This window comes from Stegastes partitus, unplaced genomic scaffold, assembly GCF_000690725.1.
Source record: "Stegastes partitus isolate 25-593 unplaced genomic scaffold, Stegastes_partitus-1.0.2 Scaffold1022, whole genome shotgun sequence".
NCBI classification, from domain to species: Eukaryota; Metazoa; Chordata; class Actinopteri; family Pomacentridae; genus Stegastes; species Stegastes partitus.
The window spans coordinates 194,918-219,747 of record NW_007578753.1 but is presented as its reverse complement, the minus strand read 5'-3'; the positions used below and the strand labels follow the sequence as shown (position 1 = coordinate 219,747).

General features: G+C 39.6%; 1 protein-coding gene across 1 annotated transcript in view; it reads right to left on the bottom strand.

The window, feature by feature from the left end:
• pemt (phosphatidylethanolamine N-methyltransferase) overlaps positions 1-24,830 on the bottom strand; it is a 95,977-nt gene that overhangs the window by 20,980 nt on the left and 50,167 nt on the right. The window contains exons 4-5 of the mRNA XM_008295130.1: positions 16,285-16,430; positions 5,442-5,553 (exon numbers count right to left, since the gene is read on the bottom strand). Coding sequence (XP_008293352.1) covers positions 5,442-5,553; positions 16,285-16,430 — 258 coding nt within the window. The remainder of the gene's footprint in view (positions 1-5,441; positions 5,554-16,284; positions 16,431-24,830) is intronic.

Below are 24,830 nucleotides of genomic sequence, written 5' to 3'. Positions count from 1 at the left end.
GCTGAGATATTTCAGTCATAAAGAAACAACGTCAGCCTCGTTTCACTGGAAGAAACTGTGCCTCGCTGAAGTTATTAGGATTCATTTTCTACCCAGTACTTCTTGAAACATTTTAGTCTGAACCAAAGCAGTGGACGGATTGAGTCACATTATATATTGATGGGTTTTGGAAATGAATGTGTGTAATCTGACGTTTCTTGCTGTGAAATCAGCTAACGGACTGTTCCATCACTACAAAACAGACACGTGCCAAGCGAGCAGATGTTCCCCGTGACAAGCTCGATTTGACGTCTCTGATTAGTATTTTGCCAGATGTGCACCGTGTCAGTCCCGCCATATATTTCTGACAGACTCCCATCTCCCGTGATAACCTACATTCCTAAAGCGTTATGAGACAGTCCATTATACCGTTGCACGAAAGGTGCTGCTCGGCATGAAATTAGGTCTTTTTCTATCTGGAGAGGCTAAGCTGTTAGTCACTCGGAGAAGAACGGTGGGGTATTTTAGGACTTCATATGCTGTTTGGCGCCACAGTCCTTTTGATGGAGCAGTGCTTGATGATAAACTACATGACATGTAACCACAAAAAGTACAGGCCTCATGCAGTGATTCCAGCTCCTATTTTACTTATTTAGGCGCACGAGTCCACGAGTGTTAATGTGTAAGACTAAGAGCATCGCCTGATGTGTGTCAGCTAATCTCCTGTCTAGGTCACACAGAAAGGCCAGTAAGTGGCCTAATGTGTGGGAGAGATTGTCTGGCACAAAGGGGGGGGGGATGGAGGGGGGAGATTTTTCTCGCTCCTCATGCTCTTCAGTCGAAGCTGGGAACTGAAAGTGTTCTTTGTGTGTTGGATGATGTGACAGAGAAACTTCAGGGTAACTCTCAATCACAGCGTTAAAGGCCCATGAGGGTTTTAAGCATTTTACATAACAGTTAGCACAACTGAGGAGCCGGTTAACAGCAAGAGAAACCACGGTGGTGGTTGGCATGGCAACAGACAAAACAATGATACAATTATCAATCAACAGTGCAATCTTGGCAATCAGAAAATACTGTCCGCATAATGATTATTCTAGTAATAGGATTGTGGCATTTGTGCTTGTTTTTATTGGATGTTGGTTTTTAAATTTAATAGTAATTTTAAGATTTTTTTTTCGTCTTAAGTTTCCCAAAAGTGTTCCTTATACATGTTTAAAACAAGGTAAAGTAATGTCTGAATTAAACATTAAACAGCATTAAAACCTTCCTTATACTGTGTAAATCTCCCTTGTGCTGCCAAAATGCTGTCTTTAAAAAATAAAAAATAAAAACAAACATCTGAGTCGATTGAGATTTGGGGAAATTTGGAAGCCAAGTCAGCATCTTTGTTCCTCAACCCACTGAATCATATGAAAGCTTGTGAATCTATTAGACAAGACTCTTTGTTGTCTGCAGAATGCTGGTTAAACAAAGTGCAAGTATGTTGTGTCTCTTACACACAGCTGTGGTAAAGTCAGCAGTAGCAAAACCTGAAAAGCAAAACAACCAAAAAAAAAAAGTGCAAGAATGAGATTTATTTCTTGGCAGCTGCTACAAACACAAGAAAAAAAATGTAGTTTTCTGCTAACTGTGCAGTGTTCAGAGAGTAAAGGTCCACTGTGTGGGACTTTTTGGCATTCACTGATACAGTAAATATGAAGGGCTCATACTAAGCCATGGAAAACGTAATCATTTCTAGTTTCAGATGATTTATACACCAATCAAAACACAATTTTATAATATTAGATTTCATTTTAGCTAATAGATCTCCCTAAATCCCACACACTGGTCCTTTAACAACATAATCTGTATTGATATAACTATAACTATAACACAGACCTTCCTACAACACAGCTACACTGTAAAAATAATGTCATTAAAATAAATCTGCAAAAATCCGGTAGTAAGGCTCACACATTGTAAAAGAAATAAATTGATATTTGTATGAATAGAGAGTTTTGATGTTAATTTAGTCCTGTCTTTAAACATTTTTTTACATTTATTTTTTTAATTTAATTTATTTGTTTTTCTAGATATTACCTGCTATTTAACAAAACTGATAAACAAAACAAATATACAAAATAATTTTAAAAAAAAAGAGTTGACAATCAAAAAACAGGAAAAAAATGTGGTTTCAAATGTGACAATTTTTAGATAAAAAAAAAAAAAGATTGTATTCAACATTACAAAAGTGACTTTGTGCAAATCTCTAAAGGGCTGTAAATGTGCTGGGGTTTCTGAGCCTCTTCACTGAAAACATCTGGCTGCTGTGCCTGAAAATAAAACTACGAGAGTAGTGAAAGTGGAAAATAAGTCCAATCAAGAGCTGAAAAATCTAAACAGTAATCTGAAAGGCACGAGGAAGTGCAAAGTCAGGTGATAGTGCTCTGTGGTTTCATGACTTTACGGCAGACCATTTTTCTTACAACCCAACCTGTAATCAATTCTAAGCATGAAAACGTCATTTGTAGCTGCTTTAACCATCAGGGGCCGACGCATGCAGTCTGTAAACAAATTCACGTCCCTTCTTTAGTGGATTTGCTCTTTAAGTATTCATTGCCGCGAGCGCAGCACATATAAAATGAAATTGCACATCTTGACCTTTCCAACAATCACAGTCGCTTGTATGTGCAAAGAAGTTCCAGTGGGAACATATCATTTTGGATTTACATCAGATTTAATCACAGCTGTGATCTGCATACAGACGTGTGTCCATCTCCTCACCCATTACTTCGGATTGAAATATTCAAGAACTCGTCATTGCAATGAAAAGCTAATATCTATGCAATCCATTGTAATGATGGTATGCGGTAATGTCCAATGTAATGATTGCATGGCACAGATATTAAAGCTCCGGCTGCACAATTGTGTCAGTATTTGCCTGATTTGTAAGTAGGCCATTGTACGTGAACAAGTGAGCGAATAAAATGATTATTGTTATTATGATTATGTTATTTCCATGAGGCACTAAGCACATATGTTCTCCACTTTCTACGTCATACAGTCTTACTTGGCCAGCCCATTCTGTAGCACATTACAGTCCAGCTGCACCACACCGTCATTCTGCTATAGGAGGACAAAAACACTGGCTTGTTTGGATTTCGTTAAACAAATCACAATCAATTGGACAGAGCTAAGCAAAGGGTACAGCTTTTTGGTCCCTCAAAAAAGTGACAAGTGGTATTGTTTTGGTGGAATGTTTGCATGCAGGAAGGCGAGAATTGTGATCACGATGGATAATCTATGAAAAAACTAGCAGGGCTGCTTTACTGCTCTATCCAGATCATTGGCAAATCATGACATTTTTTACTGTGGTAGGTTGGTAGTCTGGAGGTTGTTGCAACTGTTTAGTGATTTTGCAAATGGCAATAGCGGAAGAGGAGGACAAAACCACCTTAAATTAGCGGCCAATGGCAGGCTTATACCGGCAGTCTACATCCTATGAGTCAGACTATACAGTATCCCACCATCATGGTTCTGATATGACCAGATTCCACAGATTGGTGAAAACGTATCTCTACTGCCAAGATTTTATGATGAGGTACATGTAAAACCATTTCAAAATATGAACCATCTTTTGACTTGGAAGTCTTTTTATCATAGTAAATAATGGATGGCTTAGACTTTTCAATAAAAGAAAAAAACAAAACAAGACAGGATACTACATGTATGGCGAGCCCTATAAGGACCACAATAAGAGATTAATCCTTTATAGGGCTCTCCTTGAAATACTTTACTAATTTCAACCATTGGGTGTTATTGAAGAATATTTCTAGATATTTTTACTTCTGTGACTTACAAAAAAAAAAAAAAAATGTTGCAAATCAAGATTAATAAAGTTAGCATATATGGTAACTTGCCCATCTACGGTTAAAAAAAAAAAGAGAGGAAATTTATGATAAATAAAAGAAAAAGTAATAAACTGCAAAAAACATTTATTTAGAAACGTTTTATTTTGAATTAGTCATACTTACACAACCATTAACAAAATATTTATAAAGTGGTTGGTAAGTTCATTTAGTACCGTTTTTCTTGGGGTGGTGGTTTGGTGCTAATCTCAAAAAATAAATCAAAGGGGAGTTCAATGCCAACCAGTAACAACGCATTCATGAAGTGTCTGGAACATTTGTTTAGTGACATTTTTCGTAATGTAGTGATATTGGCACCAATATAAAAACTAAATCTAAGTGGTTCTTCAACCTCAAGGAGAGGCACAAGGTGGACATATTGAACATCCAAGGAAGGCCACTATGCATGAGGAATCCTAAAGACAGCTTAGCAAATGCCATTTTCTGATGCCGCCAAACCCTGTGAAATGATTGTAAGCTTCAGAATACACCACAGATACATGTGGAGTTGAGATCGTTCCGTCAAAATTTTAAAAAACTATTTCATAGCACGGAAATGTATCTAAATATATGCAATACTTTAGTAATGCACATAATGCGTTTTTCTAAAAAAGACCAGTTGACATGATTTTTGTACAAATCTACCTTGTACCTAAAGTCGTTTGCAGTGGAGACACACATCAGCAATTTGGCCTCAGTTCACAGGGTGTTCAACTACAGGCTTATTTTCGGCAAGTTTATTAAATGATTCACCCTCAACACAACAAAAATAGACAAAAGGAGAAAAAAAAAAAAGTAATGGAGGCAGAGACCGAGCCTGCTGCAACATCTGAAGTGACTCAACAATAAAGAGGGGAGAGAAAGATGGAGTTGTATGGACACAGGCGGGACGCAAAAAGAAAAAGTGGTAGTAAAATGAGGCAATCACTGGTACGAGCACTCAGAGCTTTAAGTAAGAAGTAAACCAAATTCAAAGCAGAGAGAAAATGGAGCGTAATTAGTCACAACAAAAAGGATGAAGGACACGGTAAGACGAGGATGAAATCGCCGTGGCTCCGAGTGAGGAAGAATGGGGGGCTAATAGCTTTAACTGCAGGCGGGCTCATCAAACCTGGAGTGCTCGCTTAGCAACTACGCACGCCAAGCTCCGAGCAACATGGTCACAGTTGTCATAGCGACAGATGGGCAAAAGTTTTTTTATACCTCTGCATCTTTTTTCATGAGGGATTTGCAACTTGGAGAAGAAAAAAAAACAATATTTTCCATTTATAGGTTACACTTTATTATCTATGTCACTTATGCCCTTGTTTCATTTCGAGCGCCTTTTGACGTACATCGGTACTTGGCCACGAAAGCGGTGGATGAGTTTCTTTTTTTAAAAAAAATGTATCTGCGAAAGAGTCCTCAGGAAACAGTTAATGACAAACCTGAGAATAACAGTAATAATCTGTTGTGCTTGATTTAAGCTCATCTTAGCTGCGAAGCTCTGCAGAGAAATTAAATCCAAATGACACCCTTGTTGACCACAATCATGAAAATGACCTTTCTACCTTTCCAATAACACACACTTACATGAGTGCCAGGCCGAGGTAGTTGGCAGCGCTGCCCCAGTACATCGGGTTCTCTGTGACGCTGAAGGGGAACCCAGTCACCTTCTCATCCATCAGAATGCCAAAGTAGTCGCCTGGAAAACACACACACAGATTTAATGCTGTAACAATCGCTCCATTTCATAACTAAAATCTGTCACACTGTTGACCTGCCTCGCGTCTTCAGATAATTCAAGAAGCTGGAGCTCATCCAAACTTGCACTCGGAGAAACTCGGGGATCATCACAGAAGGTGTAATGCTTCCAAATCTGACTCCTGGCGCCACTTTATCAACAAGTCCAGGTGGGCTGGGATTTAGCGAAAAGCTTGTTGGCCTGTGTCATCCCGTTGCCATGGTTTCTGCACCGCCATCAACCTTGATGTCTCGTCTCAAAACTCAGACCAGACAGATTTTGGACGCGCTTATCGTATCGCGATCATTTTCGACATGTTTCTGACAAAACAACAAGCCTGCGGATGCGCCGCTACGGAACAGAACTCTGGCACCACACAGGCCTGCTAATGCTGCCATGTCTGGCTGCTGCGCCGTCACCTGCCTGCTACTGATGTCAACAATATAGCAGCAAGGCTATGACCTCATGTGAAAACTCTGGTGCTTGTAGCAAGAAATAACAAACTGAAAATCCATCTGAACCCGACAACCTGCCGGGGAGTTAGAAAGGCTTGTTGACTTTAAAAAAAATAAAAATACAGAATACAACTTTCAATGCCAAGTGAGCTCGCACACACAAAGAATTCGACAAGGTGAATGAAACTGTGATAACAACAACAACAAGAAGGGCAATAAATGTAGAAACCTAAATAAAAAAAAAAAATCAAAATAAAATATTATATGTAACAGAATAAGTATAAAAGTACTATGTCAACAAAATCACCAAAATGACACCATTTATTGGAGGTGTACAAATTTTGAGAATTGTTCAGTTTTCAGCCTCTCAGTGGTCCTTGAACTACTTACCAAATCAAAGTTAAAAATTTTGATATTTAACGCCTGTCTGCTTTAAAAAAACAACAATGCCAAAAATGAACCATTTGTACTAAACAGATTCTGTAACAAAATAAAGCCATAGATGACTCAGCTGCAACCAACAGTTATTATGACAAAAATTCAGAAACTTTCTGGCTGAACTGTGGGCTGTATTTACACAGAGCAGATAGAAGACAAACATATAGGTATATGTAAGATATCGATCGATATTTTTGAATTCTCTGTACTGTACAATGTTGTTTCTGTAGAGGTGCAGGACTTTATATGGCCCCACAGTGACTACAAATGGGACAGGAGCAAAAAAACACAGAGATGCTGTTTGGAGTTGAGAGGATTTAAACAGTTTTGGGACATATTCCTTTTCTAATATTCCTAACATTGATGAAAGTCTGTCTCTGGTCAATGATTAACCCCCTAAAAACTCATCTCTGTGTATCAAAATTCTGCTGAAAATGTGCAAACCTACGACGTTCCCACCACTGTCTTCATGCAATCCACTGTACACTCCAACTTGAGCACACCAGCTCACCCACAGTTCTCCTCAAGCACTATAAATCTGTGTTACACAATGGCAAGTTGTAATATTTGAATAATTCAGCTGTCAAATGTTTGAACTTTAAGGTGTGTCAGAAAAGTTCCAGGACTGGTGTCACAAAAGATATATTTCAAACCAAAACTACAAACTACCAGTTTTCCCCTTCAGACGATCAACCAGCACGTCTACAACGAGATCCTGCGGCGTTCGATTCGTTCAGTGCGCGAGAATAGGCGAGAGTTGTGGTAGGACAAGTCATGGCTGCTTCACCATGACAACACGTCTGCTCACAACGCCCTGAGCATCCCACAGTTCCTGGCTGAGAAGACCATCACCATACTGGACCAACCTCCCTACTCACCCCACCTGGCTCCATGGGATTTTCTCCTCTTCCCCTCAAGGGGGTCATCAAGGGGATCCATTTTGAAGACGTGGACAACATCAAGATGGCTGTGACGACGGAGCTGCGGAGGATCCCGGAAGAATCCCTCCAGGTGTGCATGGCGACGAGGCAGAGAAGGCTGGGAAAGTGTGTTAGACTCCAGGGGGATTACTTGGAAGAAGAAAACACTGTGACACCAGTCCTGAAACTTTTCTGATACACCTCAAAAACTACCATCAAATACAGAAATCCCCACAATGCACATTGACAGGATTGTTCTTTAGGTTTGTTACATATGAAAACCTGAAAATCCAGATCTGTGTTTCTGAGACCGTCATTGGCACTCTGTAGCTTTAAGATGGAAATGTTGAGTGTTGATTGCTTGTTTAGCTCATGATCTGTCTAGCATGTTAAAAGCACCATACAGATGTGTTAAAAAGTATATATGTATATATTAGAGGGAGACTTTAAGGTTAGCGGTACTGTGGTGAGAAATTTAGCAGAAAAACACTGCACAATGAATGAGCACAATGGTTCTTATCACTTACATGTGTGACCACCTTTTGAGAAAATATTACCAATCCACTCCCACCACAGGAAAGGGAAAGTTTAGTGGTGAATAATGCCATCGTCAGAAATGAGACCCACTAATGGCTTGTTTTTCAGCAACCTGAAAACCATTCCTACAAAGCCAGGTTAGTACAAATGGGAGATTTTTTTTTTTTCCAATGCCAGCACTCGGCTTTTATTGGTGCGCCGTCCTTTGCAACATCAATCAATGACTCCTACAGTTCAGCTGCCATTGCCATTGTCACTGCTGAAGGATTTCTAATCAACTCCCCTGAGTCAGCCTTCTTTTCAGGTGGATAATCAAAGAGACTCACGGGCATTCCACTGAGATGAGCCATGATGACCAGCAAATCTGCTTCTCACACTCCGTTCTCACTTGAAAAATCAGTGAATAACAGGTGTCAAAGTTATCCTCATGCACATGAGTAATCCACAAAGCCAGATTTTTGAATTTGCGTCAGTTTTTTCCCCAGCGAGCGATGCAGTTTTCTCCTGAGGGCCTCCATTTAGATCTTTGAGTTGTCCTAAAATGTCAGCTAAGTGGGTCAGGAGGGCAAGCCAATCTTGACCAGAAACTTTTGCTGCTAGCTAAGAGGTTTTTTTAGAGCCTTACCTATGCTCAGAGATTGAAAACCTGACATTTTCCTCGAGAATGATTCCTTCACTTTGCTACCACAGTTGGTGGTGTTCATGGATCTCCACTATCCAAAGTCTATGTGGAACCGTACTCTGGGCTCTTTACAGTTCCTGCTTTTTGCTTCTTTTCTCCCTCTGACTTTTGAAAAATTCCTGTCCACTTATTTACATCAGCATCTTGGGATTTCAAGCATCTAATATTTAGAAATGTCTCTATTGCACAATGTTCATGGGCACATCATAACGCACCAAGTCTCTAAATCAGATAACCTGAACACAGGTAAAAACTGTTAAGTAATCATAATGTCATTATGTGAAACCAGTAGTTTTATTTATTCATCCAACATTTTTTTAATGTATGTTATCATAATGCATTTATTGCAACTTGTGTATCATTGCATGACATATAGTCCAGACGAATGGCGTCCTCTTGACACCAACACCAACATAACTATTCTGTGTGTTATGTCAATACTGTAAAATCACATGCAAAAAGCTTCAAATGCATAAACATGACATGCAAAACGCGCTGTGCTATTTATACATAATTGCGTGACATAATGTCGCAGAAAACAACAGGGAGACAATGTGCCAATCAGCTTACAGTGCAAACATTAGTGGCAAACATTCACTTCTCTGTGGAACACTATTAGAACATTGTCACAGCAAATATTTTCTTTATGGTAGTTTTTTTGACCAAATAAAAATACGGGTCAAAAAAAGACATTTCAGTTCAGTGTTAAGTAGAAGCAATTTTAACACAATTCTCAGAGATTTGTGGTTAACAAGTGCTGGATGTCAAACAAACACGTGTGTTTGTGTGCGGCAATAAAGCGCCGGGGCAGCTGAACTAGGACACTGCTCACTGTAACCTGACCGCTTACTATGGTTTGCCATGTAATAAGTTCCCCAGGTATTGTGCTCACACAAACACACACAGACATTATCTGACCCATTTTAGGACTTAAGTACAACAGGACATGAGCAGTCAAATACCTCCCTTACGCCTCCCCCGCCCCCGTACACCCACACACAAATATTCGCACACGAACACACAACACACAGTGGGTAAAACTGACCTGTTGAATTACACATGAGGTGCTGCTGGCCCTGTTTTCTGCCCGAAGAGAGGCTGTTAATGCCCAAGTTATATAACAGTTTTCATTATGTACGCTCATTTAAACACCACAGGTAAGGTGGGATGAAAAGGGATTATATAAACAAATCTGTTTGGTTTTGAATAGAAAACCAGCTGTAACTGGCCTTCAGAACAAAATGCTAACCTCATTTTTGACCTCAAAGTGACTATAGGTAACACGCTTCGATTTGAAAGCCAAGCGTAACATCTTTTTTTTTTCATGTTCCTACGTCACTGTTGTTTGATTATGGTTATGAAAATGCGCAACTTTGATTCGGCTGAAGAGCTGCGACGGCAGTGTGGTAATCTGGAGGTTTGAGAAGTGGGTCTGCGATGAGAGCATGAAACCAGCCGGCCGACACGTTAGCACCACGTGTAATTTGATTTTGTTTGGATCTTTGTTTCTGGTCCTCTGCCATTGATCTGAATCATCAGGTCACTGTGACTCAAAGGGGCTTAATATAGAAAGAATAAGACGCATCGTATCACAACATACACCCACAGGCTAAGTCCTGTTGTGTCTGTTTGTGTGCTTCCACAGTAGGAGGAATGACAAAGGAAACGCGGTGCGGTCGTGGTGCACCATAAAAACAGTCCTCAAAACGTACACTTAATCTAAATACCTTAAAATCAGAGCAAAAATGGAATTAAATAGTTAAAAGCTGTAGATTAGAATATTGGAAAAAGTTAAGCAGAAACGCAAACTTAACAGTTTAAGGGGGCTACAGTATACACAGACACTGTGAGTAAGTTACATCATAGATTTTTTTGTTGTGCTGATGCAATTATTCACCTGTTTTCCCCCCTGTACCATTAAGAGGAGTAAAAGTGCCTAACAAGTGAAGTGAGCATCATTGAACAACCTTGGCTCATGGTATTCATCTATACTCTGACACCCACCTGAACATTGTTGTAGACCAAGTACATCCCCTATAATAATAACACTTCCAGACGGCAATGTTGACCGTAGCAGCTGTCTTGGCGGAATCCTGCCTCCACAACTCAAGGCAGGCATAAGGTGTCAAATATTTTTCCAAAAAGGCCCTTAATCATCCATTTTAAGATTCCTGTTTCCATTGGAATGCAGAATCCAACAGCATTAACTTAGATTGCAGCAAAACGATGACAATTAAGAGTTAATGGATGCAACTCCAGTAGTATGAGCATGCAGGAACGGAAACATTGGAGATTTGTTTTGTTATGTTAGTTTATATGATGAAAGGAGGAAAAAAATGCTACTCAACAAGGAGGGCAGAAGAAAAATGGAGCCCTCTGAGTTAGCCAATCAGAATCAACCCCTGCATAGCTTTTTTTTTTTTTTTTTTTTTTTAATGTGCTGCTCAGAACTTACTAACCTAAAGTAGGTACTTTTATCTTATTAAGAGGGTCCAGAGAGGGAGTTTCAGAGCTAAAGACAAGAACCAAGGTTTGGTCCAACCTAACATGGCCTGACGGTTCTACCCAATCTTTCAGCTCTGTAACAGTTTTGATTGGCAGTCTACTGTTATGTAAAGACATGCAAGATGTTTCTGATATAACCCAGATGGAAATAATGAGCGGCAATGCATTTAAATTCTTTCAAATGGGGTTACATCATCAAAGTTAGCTAAAACATTAAGCTGAGCATGGACTAAATGTCCTAAAATGGTATGCATGAAATTGTTAGAGTCAAACTCCATCTCCATGACAATTGAGACAGTTTTTTTTGTCCACTGATGAAGACCATGCGACACAATAGTTATAAACCTGGAAACGCTTAGTGAGTGAAACAAAAACAGTACTTTCCTGTTTCCAAGATCAAGCTTGAACTTCAATACTTAACAGACTGAAAGTGTTGCTATTCGAGTGCTGGAGCTTCTTTTTTGTAGTGGTGTTAGAAGAAAGACCATATGTTATAAAACTGAAACATTTACTCAGTTGGGAACATACATTTGTTTTGAAAAAACTGCAATACCTATTTAATTACGCCATTCACCCATCAGTCGCAACATTAAAGTCAACCAACCCCTTGCTCCTGAGCACCAGGCAGATGCTCGATAAAACTGAGATGGTGGGAGTTTGCAGACTGTCTCAGTGCCTTTAGCTTTTTGTTGGGTTTCTAGAGCAATTTCTGAACAGTTTTTATGGGGTAGCGGAACAATCTCTCTAACCGTAGGTAGGTTGAAGAGTTGGGGAGTGAGGTTGCCATGGAGGGGTGTGCTTGGTCTGCAACAATGTTTATGTGGGGAGTATATATCAAAGTAACATCCACATTAATACCAGGACCCAAGGCTTCCCAGCAGAACACTGCATTGTAATGAATCTATGTTATTCACCTCTCCTATCAGTGGTTTTAATGTTGTGGCTAATTTATGCTCCATGTATTCCTTGATGATACTCGGCCCTGCCACTGGAGAAAAACTTGGTGTCCAAATTAGAAAAGGCGTATCCTCTAAGGACCATGACTGCTCTTCAAGCAGTAATTAGCTCCAGATGGCCACAGACATTCTTAGAAAATGTCATGTGATGACTGTTTTCGAGTCCACTGCTAACAATTCGAAAATGTCCAATAAAAAGGTCAGATCAGCCGGTCCTCCACACTGATGATTGGTAGCTCCAACATGTAGGAGTCTATGCAGTTTTCAGACATTTTTAGATGCTATGAAACCCACTTAAAAGTCACATAAACTCAGTGACGCTAGTTGGGCTGAAGGAGGCTGTTCAGTTATGTGCCTTTCAGACAGCAAATATTTTGACTTTTTTATAACAGGAAAGCACAGACTTTTATAAATACCATTCACAGTCGTGCAGTCACTTCAGTTCGTCACGACAATGTTACAATGACCTCAATACTCAGACCTTGAAACGGAAACAGCTCGATCAAACTCACCTGCCACTTACACCTGGGCTTTTCCTATCGAAAAAAGAACTCCAGCCTGCTGTGACAGCAGCTCTACACCTGCTGACCTGTGTCGAACTAACAGGAAACCAACACTAGCTGCACCTGTGTTGTACACGTATCTATTGCGCATACTACATTCTAAAACAGACAAAAAACAACAACAACAAAAAACCATGTAGCTTTAAAAAAGAAAACTAATATTGGCTTTTATAAACTATTTTTTCTCATTTGAAAGGCCAAACTTGATATTTAGCTTTATCTGGCACCTGACTTCAAAATGTAATTGTTGATTGAGTAACCTGACCAGAGCTAACTGAAAAAGTTACAAGTTTGTTAGTATTATAACACTTACAGCCTGCATTCACAGCAACAATGATGAACGATAAACTGCGCTCTAAATTCTAAGCATCTTACACTTTTTTCTTTTGATGATAAAAGCTATTGTGAGAAGGTAGCAAGACAACTGACCAGCTTGTTTTTTTTTTGCAGTTAAGACTTTTTAACCACAGTAAAGTCCATCTGTCTCCTAAATACTTAGAAAAAGTTATCCACACCTGTATCACCACTTGGCTCTTCATTGTCTGCAGTTGCTCGTCTTTTAAGAGGTAACAACTGGCTTCCAGTCCATTTTAAAGATTGATCTGTACGACTCTGATGGACCTTTTTTGAGGTTTTAAATGGGTTGGCAACACTTTTTATCGGAAAACTCTTACATTTTTATACTCCAGTTAGAGCACTGAGGTCGACCAACCAGGTGCCCTTGGATGTACTGAGATCTAGACAAAAAATAGCCTTCACAGTAGCTGCTCCTAATCTCAGTTCACCTTTTCCTGTGCTTAGGTCACTGCTGAATACCCATCTCCTCTCATTCCATCTAAGTACATCCTGCCATCCAAGTACATTGTGCTTTATGTTGTACTTTTCTTTAATATATTGTGTTTTTATTCTGCTTTGTCTTGTCGATGTTGTGTTTATGTCTCAAGCTAGAATTATACAGCACTTTGGTTCAACTCTTGCATTTTTACTGTGCTTTATATATATATATAAAGATAAAAAATTGACTGGACTTGACCTAGTTAAATCTTTAAATGGACATCCCGGAACAGTTTATGACTGATACAGAACTTTAGTGTGTATACAAAACAGAGACCGCACTCCCACAAATCTCTTGTATGTAATTATTTACTCAACGCCGCAAAGTGATGTTCCCCACTGGGAATAATGAACATTTTTCATGTCCCTGCTTTAAAGACTCCTCGTTGTTCCTGGTTGAAGCGTGAAACACACCAGCAATCTCTCGTGATTGGTTTTCCCTCAGTGTGCATACAAAGCTGGCACCTTCACACTCGCACGTATACATCGACTCCTGTCACCCCCTGTTGCTCCTGCTGCCTCTCCTCAGCTGTGATGAGAGTGATGGACTGAGGGCATTTCAGTGCAGTGATGGGCAAACACGGTGCTGGAACTGAGAGAACCAGTCTGGGTCTTGCAGATGACTCATTCAACTGACCTAGAAACTCGACACCAGCTCCATCTAAATGGTCATAATGGCGATGCTGTACTCATGTTTATTTGATACAATGCCAGGTTGTATTCAGTAGTACAAGAAAGGAAAACAAGCCTGTTTGTCTCAGAAGTAGATGTACATATATCTGTACGTGCTCTGTTTGAAGGTGTGAAAATATTTGCGTACATGCATACAAATGAGCATGGTTGTGTAAACTGGAAAAAAAAAATATTCATGTGCACTATATGTCCTCGTTGTGCAAGTGTTCCCCTCTGCTGTCCCAAGTCTTATGCAATCACCAACCTTCATTTATATCTAAAGAAGGTTGATTTCTTATTGCATGTAAAAGCAGTTTTAATATGCTTCTTGCCATTAGTGCTTGAGGCTCTTTAAGCCTGTGTACTGGCACAATTCTGCTTGAAGTTAAATCAGCATCAGTAGGCTAACATACTCACAATCACAGAGCAAACATTGTGATGTTCAGCAGGTATAATATCGACCTGTTTTAGTGAAGAGTGTTGGCATGCTAAATGCAGATATGCATAGTTGCTGAGACATTGAACTCAAAAGCTCAAAAGCAAAGTGCCAAATTTCACAACGGGAATCATCAAAATCCCTATGATTCCTTCTCTGGGAACCAGAAATAATAAATGTCATGGTAACCCATCAAACAGCTGCAGAGATATGTGAATCTAGACAAAAGCATCTGATGCCATCTACAGAACAGGATCATTAGCATGGCTGAAACAAAATAAATAGAATCAAATGTAAAAGAAATTGCTCCGTGTTTAGACAAATGAAATAGGAGACATTGAAAAAGAGAGAGATATACTGTAGTACCTATAAAAAGTATTCTTCTGATATTAAAGTGAAAACACACTCCTACAGAGTAATAACTTAAACTATGGACTGTAAAAAAAGTGATGGCATAAATATTCACCCCCTTGAAAAAGACTGACCTAGTTCAACACAGCTGCAGCCAATTGGTGGTAGAAGTCACACAAATAATAACATGGAGATAGTCTGAGTGTAGTGAATGTGTCTCAGTGATCGTAGTATAAAGACACCTGTATCTGGACGGTCCATTCAGTGATGAATCAGTGCTTCTGGTTATAACTACACAATAAAGACAAAAGAATGCTTCAACTAACTACAAAAGGTTATTAAAAATGAATAAGTTAGTGGATGGATACAAGAAAATTTCCAAGTCACTGAATAAAGACGCCTATGACTCCTATGAAGGAGTTTCAAGCTTCAGCCACTGAGATGGGAGCAACTTTTGCCTGTTCTTCACCAGTCAAAGCTTGATGGGAGGCTGGCAAAGAGAAAGGCACCATTGAAAAACGTTCATAATAAATCTTGATTAGAGTTCCCCAGAGGGCATGTGGGGGACTCTAAAGTCAACTAAAAGAAGGTTCTTTTGTTTTGTGAGATTGACAGGTGATCTCCAACAGGACACCCTTACAGGCTGCACTCTCCAACAACCGCCAAGATATTGGACACACCTGATTGGGTGAACGCTTTACTCGTTAGATGTCTTCACCCAACAAAATGTTTAGAAATTTTTGGTTGTATTACAAAAACGGTACACTTAAAATGTGTTTTTAAAAATGTTTGAGGAAAGAAATAAGCCATGCAGCTGCTGCATTTGTCTTCAGTTTATACCAGCAAAGGTTAAACGTTATACTGGAGTCTCCAGAGAGGTTCAGTGGACACCCTTGATTGGTACAAAATAGCCTCGACCTCAAGTTCACGCAAATGAGGAGCGGACAATGTGATTCCCCGTGTCTTGAAGCATTTTGCGATGTTACCAGAACACATTGCATGGCCTCTTAAATAGACAACGAATAAGAAGCTTTGAAATGAAGGACGCTGTTGACCCCCACATAATAGCAGATGAAGATAGCAACAAGACGTTGAGGAAACCTTTTTTTAGGTTTAAAAAGTACATCACCAACAGTTTAGCAAAGAACAAGCTTCAACTGCATATTCTAACCTTTCGTGCATTAGCTGCTCTTTTATTAGATCCGCCTTGTTTGATGGGCGTGTCTTTCAAATGCCATTCTCCAAATTTGTAAAGGAGATTTCTAGTTAAAAACTACAAAAGATTTCTCCAGTGACTCGTAAACTGGTTCAGTACCACTTTAATATCTGTCTTTGATACTCACCAAGGAAGGTTCCAGTGAATCCCAGAGCGAGGAAGCTGCTGACCACCAGCAGAGTTCCCAGCACCATGAGAGCTATCCCAACGTAGAAAACGTCCGTCCTGTCCATCACCTCCCATCTGGCCTGGGCCCTCATCGCCACTGTCATACTGGAGAGAAAACAAACCTCCTTATTTATCTTGTCTACACAGGGGCAGATCAGACTTACTACACTAAGCGGTGTTGGTTTGCCCTCCTCTCAAGGTGCTGAGTAGTACATGATTCAGACACTAAGTGCACAAATAGCCAAAATGGTAAATGGTTTGCACTTATATCGCACTTTTCTACCTTTGTGGTACTCAAAGCTTTACAGTGTTTTCTCATTCACACATATGTTGACAGAGCTACCATGCAAGGCGCCACTGGGAGCAACTCTGGGTTCAGTGTCTTGCCCAAGGACACTTCGGCTGTGGAGGGGCGGGGGATTGAATCACCAACCTAAGCCACTGCGCCCAAAATCAAAAAATCAGAACACTAATTTGCAGTTTATTTTTGTAAGACCCACATGTTACTATAATAGACCTCTCACATCGCTGTCTGAACTGAATAAAATTGGAAGTCCTCTTGTTACCAATTAAGCTAGTGAGTACTGTCTACTATGCATGAAAACAATTCTGCTAGCGCTGATGATTTAAAACATCACACAAATCTGCATCAAATGAATTCTTCTTTTTAAATAACTGAGTTGTTTGTGTCAAACTAAAGGAATTTAAAAAATCTTTTCACACCATTGTTAAAAAATATCTCACCAATACTGTCGGAATACAACACAGATGTGCAGCAAAATGGCACCGCCCGCTGCACGACATCAAATCTGAATTCCAATAAAGATAGTTGTCTTGACCTAATTTAGTCAAACTAGTTCAAAGCTGAGGTCAGTAATGCTGACGTGCACAGATAAAGTTTCACGGTCACATTACTGCTTCGTTGAAAAAAAAAAAAAATATAGAACTGCCTGTTAGAAAACCAACCTTGTTTAATATTCTACTGTAGCACCACTTTATATAAGATGAGATACATATAGATGTGAGATACGAAGGCCGCGTGTAGAATGTAGTTGAGTTAGAAGAAAAAAGAAGTACGCACACAAATAATTTTAAATAACAGGGGTTAAAGGGCGAAGTTAGCAGAAATAATGAAATAGTTAATGAATGAAATAAAACAAAAATAGCTTGAAGCAAATGAATATGAATTCAAAAATCTGAACTGCATTGCATTTAACCAAAAGACAAGAATGAACCCTGCTTTGTTTATTTTCTTCTACAGGTCATCCAGGCTGCAGGTGCTCAGTGATTAAAACTGGATGTAATGTTCCGAGCTCAGGAAAAACAGTCGGCAGCAGAATCCAATCATTTGAGCGTGTTTGTTAAGGACACACAATGAAATACAGTAATCAGGTTAAAAAGAAAAAGTCTTAGAGGTGAATAAAATTCTGTTCTTATCAACCTGACAGAGACTGCGGGCCACACAAACTGAGCATGCAGCTCACAGTCTGTAGTTTTATAACAATCACCAGTAATGAATATTGATGCAGTCTGATTAACAGCACCCTAGGGCTTAAGAGTCACTGCTGATGCATGTGTGTATAAAATCCCACCATAATCCAGTAGTGATAGAAATGAAGGGGACTGGCATGTCTCCAAAAAACACCACAAAGTGATCAATCGTGAATTGAGCCATTTGTGATCATCAGAAGACAAACATACTCTGAATTTACATTGCATAGGCTTTGTCACTTTTCTCATGTGGAATACTGTGATGTAGAATGCAAAATTAAGATATGTTGTCTATCTTAGTATTTTTGAAGTTGTAATAAAACATGAATGCTGTTTTTACAGGCCGGATTTGTAAGTGAAGTCATTTTCTTTAAAGTATGGCTGATTTCTATAATTTGTTTCTCTGAAACAAACAAATGAACAACAGTGGCTTCTCCTTCCTGGCTGAAAGAAGACAAAAATGCTATTTTTTTTAATATAATGTGTAAATTGTTCAAGTAGAGTAGAAAATGTGAATCAAGGCTAACTGCACTTTTTTCCATAAATCTTTCAAAATTTAGATTTCACACATGATGTGAACCCTCTAACTGAAGGAAAAGTCAGGATTTTCAAAAAAAAAAAAAATTAATAAAATGTAAACTGCAACAGCGTAAAAACCATCAAAGATATCAAAACACAGATTGAGACGATTAACACTCAACGCTTTGTAACCTGTTGAAACTTTGAATAAAGTTTCTACTGCAAAGTATGTAAGAGCTACAGGGGTCCAAAGATGGTGGGTTTTGGCAGTTGTCCGGCCAACTTGCTATTATTTCAAAAGGGATTTTTAACGCAGCTTTTTTTTTTTTTTTTTTTTTTTTGACGAATTTCATAAAAAACATACGATAAATCACTGCCAAAAGACAAAGCACACTTTTATCAATCGAGACACATGTTTTGACATTTGGTATGGATTGTATGGGTGTTCTCAGAGCTGTGCCTAAAATCGTGTCAGAAGAATCTATGATAACAATAAGCCTGAGCAATAACAATCAGCGTGCTTTAATGCTTATGCATTGGTACGCTTAATACTGATGTGAAAACTGAATGGAAACCGACCCCCTGTGTCACTTAACTTGGGCAGGTAGTGTGTTTTTTTTTCTTTTTCGTAAGGACCAGAATTTCAGTCATTCGGTGCACCGCTAGCTGTTCCTTCATGTGTTTCATTTGCAAGCGTGCACTACATTTTCTCAATGAGAAGCATGAGACCAGCCACTGGATTCACACTGAAAACAAACAGAAAGCAAGTCTCCGTTCATCACACTAACTCTGGCGGACCACAACGGCAGACGAAAATCAAGCATTTATATTTCATGGCACCGGTGGGTCAACCTTCCCACCACGTCTTCTAAAGCCTCAGATGTATGTGTGTGAGTGTGGTGAATGCAAAAAGCAGATCGCTTGTTCGTGAGAGTGCATTTAACTTTGTCTGACGTCACACTCGACCGCTCTCTGAACTGGCGGATGATGCGACGCTTGTGTGTTGTGTAAGTGGTCATACAGTAAAAGCATTTTCATTCCGTAGCCACTTTTCCTACGATGCCTGGATAGAGTTTCTGAAAGGGCGAGCGTCGGTTTTAAAAGGTGCTCAATTTGGTCTCAGCGCTGCCTGCGTGAAAAAGACAGAACATGCAGAGTGCTGACTACTAATGTAATGGATTTAAACTTTGAAGCGTTTATTGGCGGACTTCAGTTTTGTTCAGACAATTAGCACTTGAAATGTGACGGCACTGAATAAGTGTCTCAGGCTCCAGCAGTTTGTTAGAAGTGAGAATAAGCTTGCATAAAGACATGTGGAAAGCCCATCCTAACACTGACAGCAGGTTTCTTTTTAACCGCTATAAACGCTGGTCAGAAGGTTGAAGGCAATTTCATAAGGTGAAGTTACAGCCTGATTTTACATTTATGAAATCCAGCAGCACTTATACCTCAGCTGCTCAGTCCCAACAGTGTATTATACTGTTACCAACTATCAAATACTTTAAAAACTAGGATAACAATCAGTGTTGACTGTAGGTACTCTGGACTTAACCTTAGAGAAGAGCTGATAAAGAACACAGGCGACACTCACGATCTGATTCAAAACTAGAGTGATGGATACTAAATTCTAATAAAAACAGCTTTCTTGACCTAATTCTGTAAAAATAACTCAACGCTACACTCAGTAACACTGACGTGCATCGCAAAACGTTTGATGGTCACGATTTTTGCGACTGTCTTTAAAAGAAAAATTGAACCACCTCTTAGGAAACTAACCCAGTTTAATAATTCTTTTCTCTATCAATTATTTTTCAAAGTGTAATTATGTAATAAATGTTGGAAAGTAGGACTATTATATAAAAACAGAAAAAGTCAAGAGTGTTTGTTAATTCTGACTGAAGAATGACTCAAATCACTGATGGTGAAAAATGTTGACAGCCACATTTTGGCTAATTAACAGGCTTTTAGGGGGTTCGGCACAACTTTGAAAATTGTCAAATGACACATTAGGTTTATGGAACAAGCAAAACTGCATTTTGAATCCTTTTTTTTAAAAATTCCAAAGAGTGAAACAAGTTAGTTGTAGGTAGCTACAGGTGAAGACATCTTCTCTCTTTCTTCCATACATTTATAACCACCATTGCCAACTGCTTGCTCAAAGGAAGTCCAAAGGATTGTTGGGTTCTCTGTTACATGTGTAAGATCCATACCTTACTATGTTAAGCGCTGTGTGATAGCATGTGTTGTAAACTGCACTACACAAATAAAATTGAATTGAATATTATTGACCAAAACACGGATGACAGCAACCATTTTTTCTTTTTTTTTGTGTAATTAAAACACATTCATTTGACCCATATAACATTGCAAATTAATCAAAGTAATTGCAGACCTCTAAAAGATAAAGGAAACTACTGAGATGCGGCTTTGATGCAGATACGGAGAAAGATAATGGAGGCCTACGACAAATTGTTAAGGAGGTAAGTGGTAGTGCACTGTTCCAAAGGAAATCACTGCAATTTGTGGCGCTCATGTTTTCCATCCTGCACATCGATTTCTGGTGTCTCCGTTGTGTGACAGCTCAATGCAGTACAACATTACCTCAATGGACACAGTTGTAAAGGTTTCGGCAGCCCTGGAGAGAATCCATACGTTGTTGATTTTAAATGTGAAAACAACAACAACAAACAAACAAACAAAAACCTGCAGCAAACAGAGCAAAAGTAGCAGCATATCAACATTTAACAAATGCATTATTTCCCAGGGGTGTCCAAACTTTTGCATACAACTGCTTTGTCAATATCAGTTAGTTAGCACACGCTGATGGACAAAAATGGCAATCATGCATTTAAAATGTAACACCATAAAGTGCAAAAAGGGGTCTGAATACTTACTGAAATGAACATAATGAGTCCATCTTTTATTTTCATCTATTTTAACACAATGCCCTTGTCTTTCTAAGTGGCTGTTTGCACACAGAAATCCCAGTCAACAGGCTGTTGGCCACATCAGTAGGAGGAATAAATGTGATGTGAAGGAGGGTTTATAGTCACTGTTGCTGGTAGTGTTGGCCTCTTCTGTTTGATCACAGATCCCTTTTTGTAAGTTTCACCGTGTGTCGCATCATTCTCTTTGTGTCCACCACCAGAGCTGAAGTGAAGGTATCATGTCACAGTGTGGTTTTGACTAAACGGTTGCACATCGAGGACAGCTTACGATGTTGTAACGCAACGGAAAAAAAACATCAAATCAGAAAAAAAATGGTTTTCAAGGACAATATCAACACCGGGGCTGCAATTCTTCTTTCTTTCAAATGAGCGTTTGCAGTATACAGCAGTAAAACTTTGATATCTAGTGGTTTCCAACAAAAGAACAACAGATTGGCTGCAACTCTGCTCCGTTTGTGGCATCACGCTACACGCAGGCTTGTCCTTTGACTGAAATACAGCGATTTAAAAGCCCCCGTAGCAGCACTGCTGCCAACAACACTGTTGTAACACAACCACCTCCAGTGGCAATTCTCCAGCTCTACTCAGGCTTCCTCTGCTTTGACCAAATTTGGATTTCTGGCTTGGTGGTAGGTGAAAAATGGCAGTCACGTATAATCCTACATCCAAGCTTGCAAATATAATTTAAGATTCTGAATCCATGTTTTTTATACTCTGTGCTGCTAATATATGCAAATGCTGCAAAGTTAGTGTTCTGCAAAGACAATAACATTCCATCTAGATGTACGTGTGATGTGTTGATGAATTACATTAATTATTGTGTTTACCTATACATTAAAACGATGAGGCTTGAGAAGAAATAGCTGTTGTGACAAAAGTATTCTCCATCCATGAGGTGCAACATTAAAACCACTGACAAATGCAGCGTATAGCATTGATCCTCATGGAATGTTCTGTTGGGAAGCTTTGGGTTCTGGCAACAATACGCCCGGTCACAAAAACTGCACAGAGAAAGTTCGAGGAACGCGACAAAGAGGCATTTACCCAGCCTCCAAACTCTCCAGGTTCCAATCCAATCAGTCGTCTTTGGGATGTGCCGCAACAAACTCGATCCACAGAAGCATCTCACAGGACCCAAAAGATCCACTGCAACACTCTGGTGCTGGATACTTTCCATGACAACACCTCATGTATGTGCATGTAAGTCAACACTACAAAATGCAAGATTGCAGATCATTTTATGGAAAAATATACTTCTTTAAACAGCATGAATACCACATTGTAACAGTGAAAAATATGACATTCTAATTCTACTGTAGAGTAGATTTAGATTTTAGATTTTAAATTATCTTCTGGAATGACATAAAAAAGTGTTTTGTTCTGTATGACACTACAGTTCAAGAAATAAGGCATCAAAATGCAAAGTGTGGTCTTTGCACAGTGCTAATTCAGGACTGCTTATTGCTTATTTAAGTGTGACGTTCGTGTTCCTCTGTTTCCACTCTGGAGTTTTCTTGATTTTTCTAAAGTTTTGTCCTGCTGCTATGACACATCACAGGCCACGGGGCTACATCTCTGTAGAACTGAAAGGGAACACACATACAGGCACTGGGCCAAATGAATTGTGTGTGTGTGCGTGTTTGTGTGTATATGTGTGTGTGTGTGTGTGTGTGTGTGTGTGTGTTAGCACACCAGTGGGCTTCTGTCTGAATGCAGTGTGCTTCCTGCAGAGGAAAATGACTCCCAAATCAAAAGTAGGTTTGGGGTTAATAAGAGAAAACTGGGTTACGAGGTCTGTGCTGTGAGTCTTATGGCGTTCTTCCTTTGTCAAAGGAAGCAGGAAGTGTAACATGATGCTGCATGCCGGTCTGCCACGTCGGACACAAAGAGCAACCCCTGGGAAGTCTGTTAAATAAGGTGCTATGGCACGGCACACTGCTGGGATTTGGATTGAAAAAGCGATGGGAAAAGGGGGTCTGCAGGACGGAGGTGTAGCGGGGGGTTAGTGGGTCTGAGGGACTGACCTCTGGATGTACTGTAACAACTGATGACGTCTAGAAATACAAACAGACTTCCTCTCAAAACATGCTTTCCTTCAGTGTTTAAGCTATAGTATAACAAAATGTTGCATGTCATTTGCTCACACAGAAGTTTCATCAGATAAGCTGGAACTAACATCTGTTAAAGCCATACCGCTGCCCTCGCCTTTTACATTGCAAAATTGAACTCCCTGATTGGTGAGAACGATGACGAGATGAGGATTTTACATTCCAAATTACTTAGATTTGATTTATTTGCCAAAAGAGCTTCTGGAATGACAAATTAAATATACTCAATACAGTTAAAGAGAAATCCTTCAGGGGATGTTTTTATGAAATACTTCCTCCTTGCATACTTGCGAGGAGGAAGTACTTCGTGAGGGTCAAGGTGGAGACGTTCAGACTGGAATGCAAAAAAAGCTTCACAATGACCTACTTTACAGCAAAGCTTCAAAAAGCGAGAAGCACAAGAAGCAAGGCGGCTGAGATCAGATAATCACCTTCTAACTCTGGCTGGACTTTTACTTCCAATTTAATTTATAAAACTTCTATTCCCTGAATATTCCTTTTGAAGTCTGGTTATATATTAATGCTACAAACAGAACAAAAAAATAAATGGGTCACGGCTGCTTCAGCTAACCTTACTTGGTACTTTTGTCCTTCTCTGTCCATTGCAGAAATAGCTAATTAAGGCGACTTCCTGAGAAGCATTTTTATCCTCTTGCTCACTTTTAAAAATATAGAAAATTGGTCAAATGGTGCTGCAATTAATGGTTATTTTTCCATCCATCCATTATCTATACACCGCTTATTCCTCACTAGGGTCACGGGGGGGCTGGAGTCTATCCCAGCTGACTTAGGGTGAAGGCAGGGGACACCCTGGACAGGTCACCAGTCTATCACAGGGCTACACTTAGAGACAGACAACCAAGCACACTCACATTCACACCTACGGACAATTTAGAATCACCAATTAACCTCAACATGTTTTTTGGTCTTGTGGGAGGAAGCCAGAGAGAGCCCACGCTGCACGGGGAGAACATGCAAACTCCATGTAGAAAGATCCCAGTGTCCCAACCGGGACATGAACCGGCAACCTTCTTGCTGTGAGGCAATGATGCTACCAACTGCGCCACCTTGCAGCAGTTGTTACAAAAAGTCTATCAATTATAAAAATGAATGACTATTCAGAGCATGTAATGCATAATTTGTAAATGGCTTTTAAATTTGGCTTTAAGTTATTTTAGAAATTTTCTCACTAACAATAAACAAACACAACAAACAGTAAAGATCATAGTTTTATGCTTTAGTTATACGCGTGTGAATTGCTTTTGCAACGCTGCAGTTTCAGATACCCAGATTTATAACATTATGTTGAATGGTTGTTAAACCCACCATCTGGGACCAGAACATGCACACACTAATGTGCTCCCCGACTAACAGGCACAAAGAGAGGGTCGGTACGAGGTTTATGGATTTCTCAGTGGTCCACCAGGCCAACAATATGG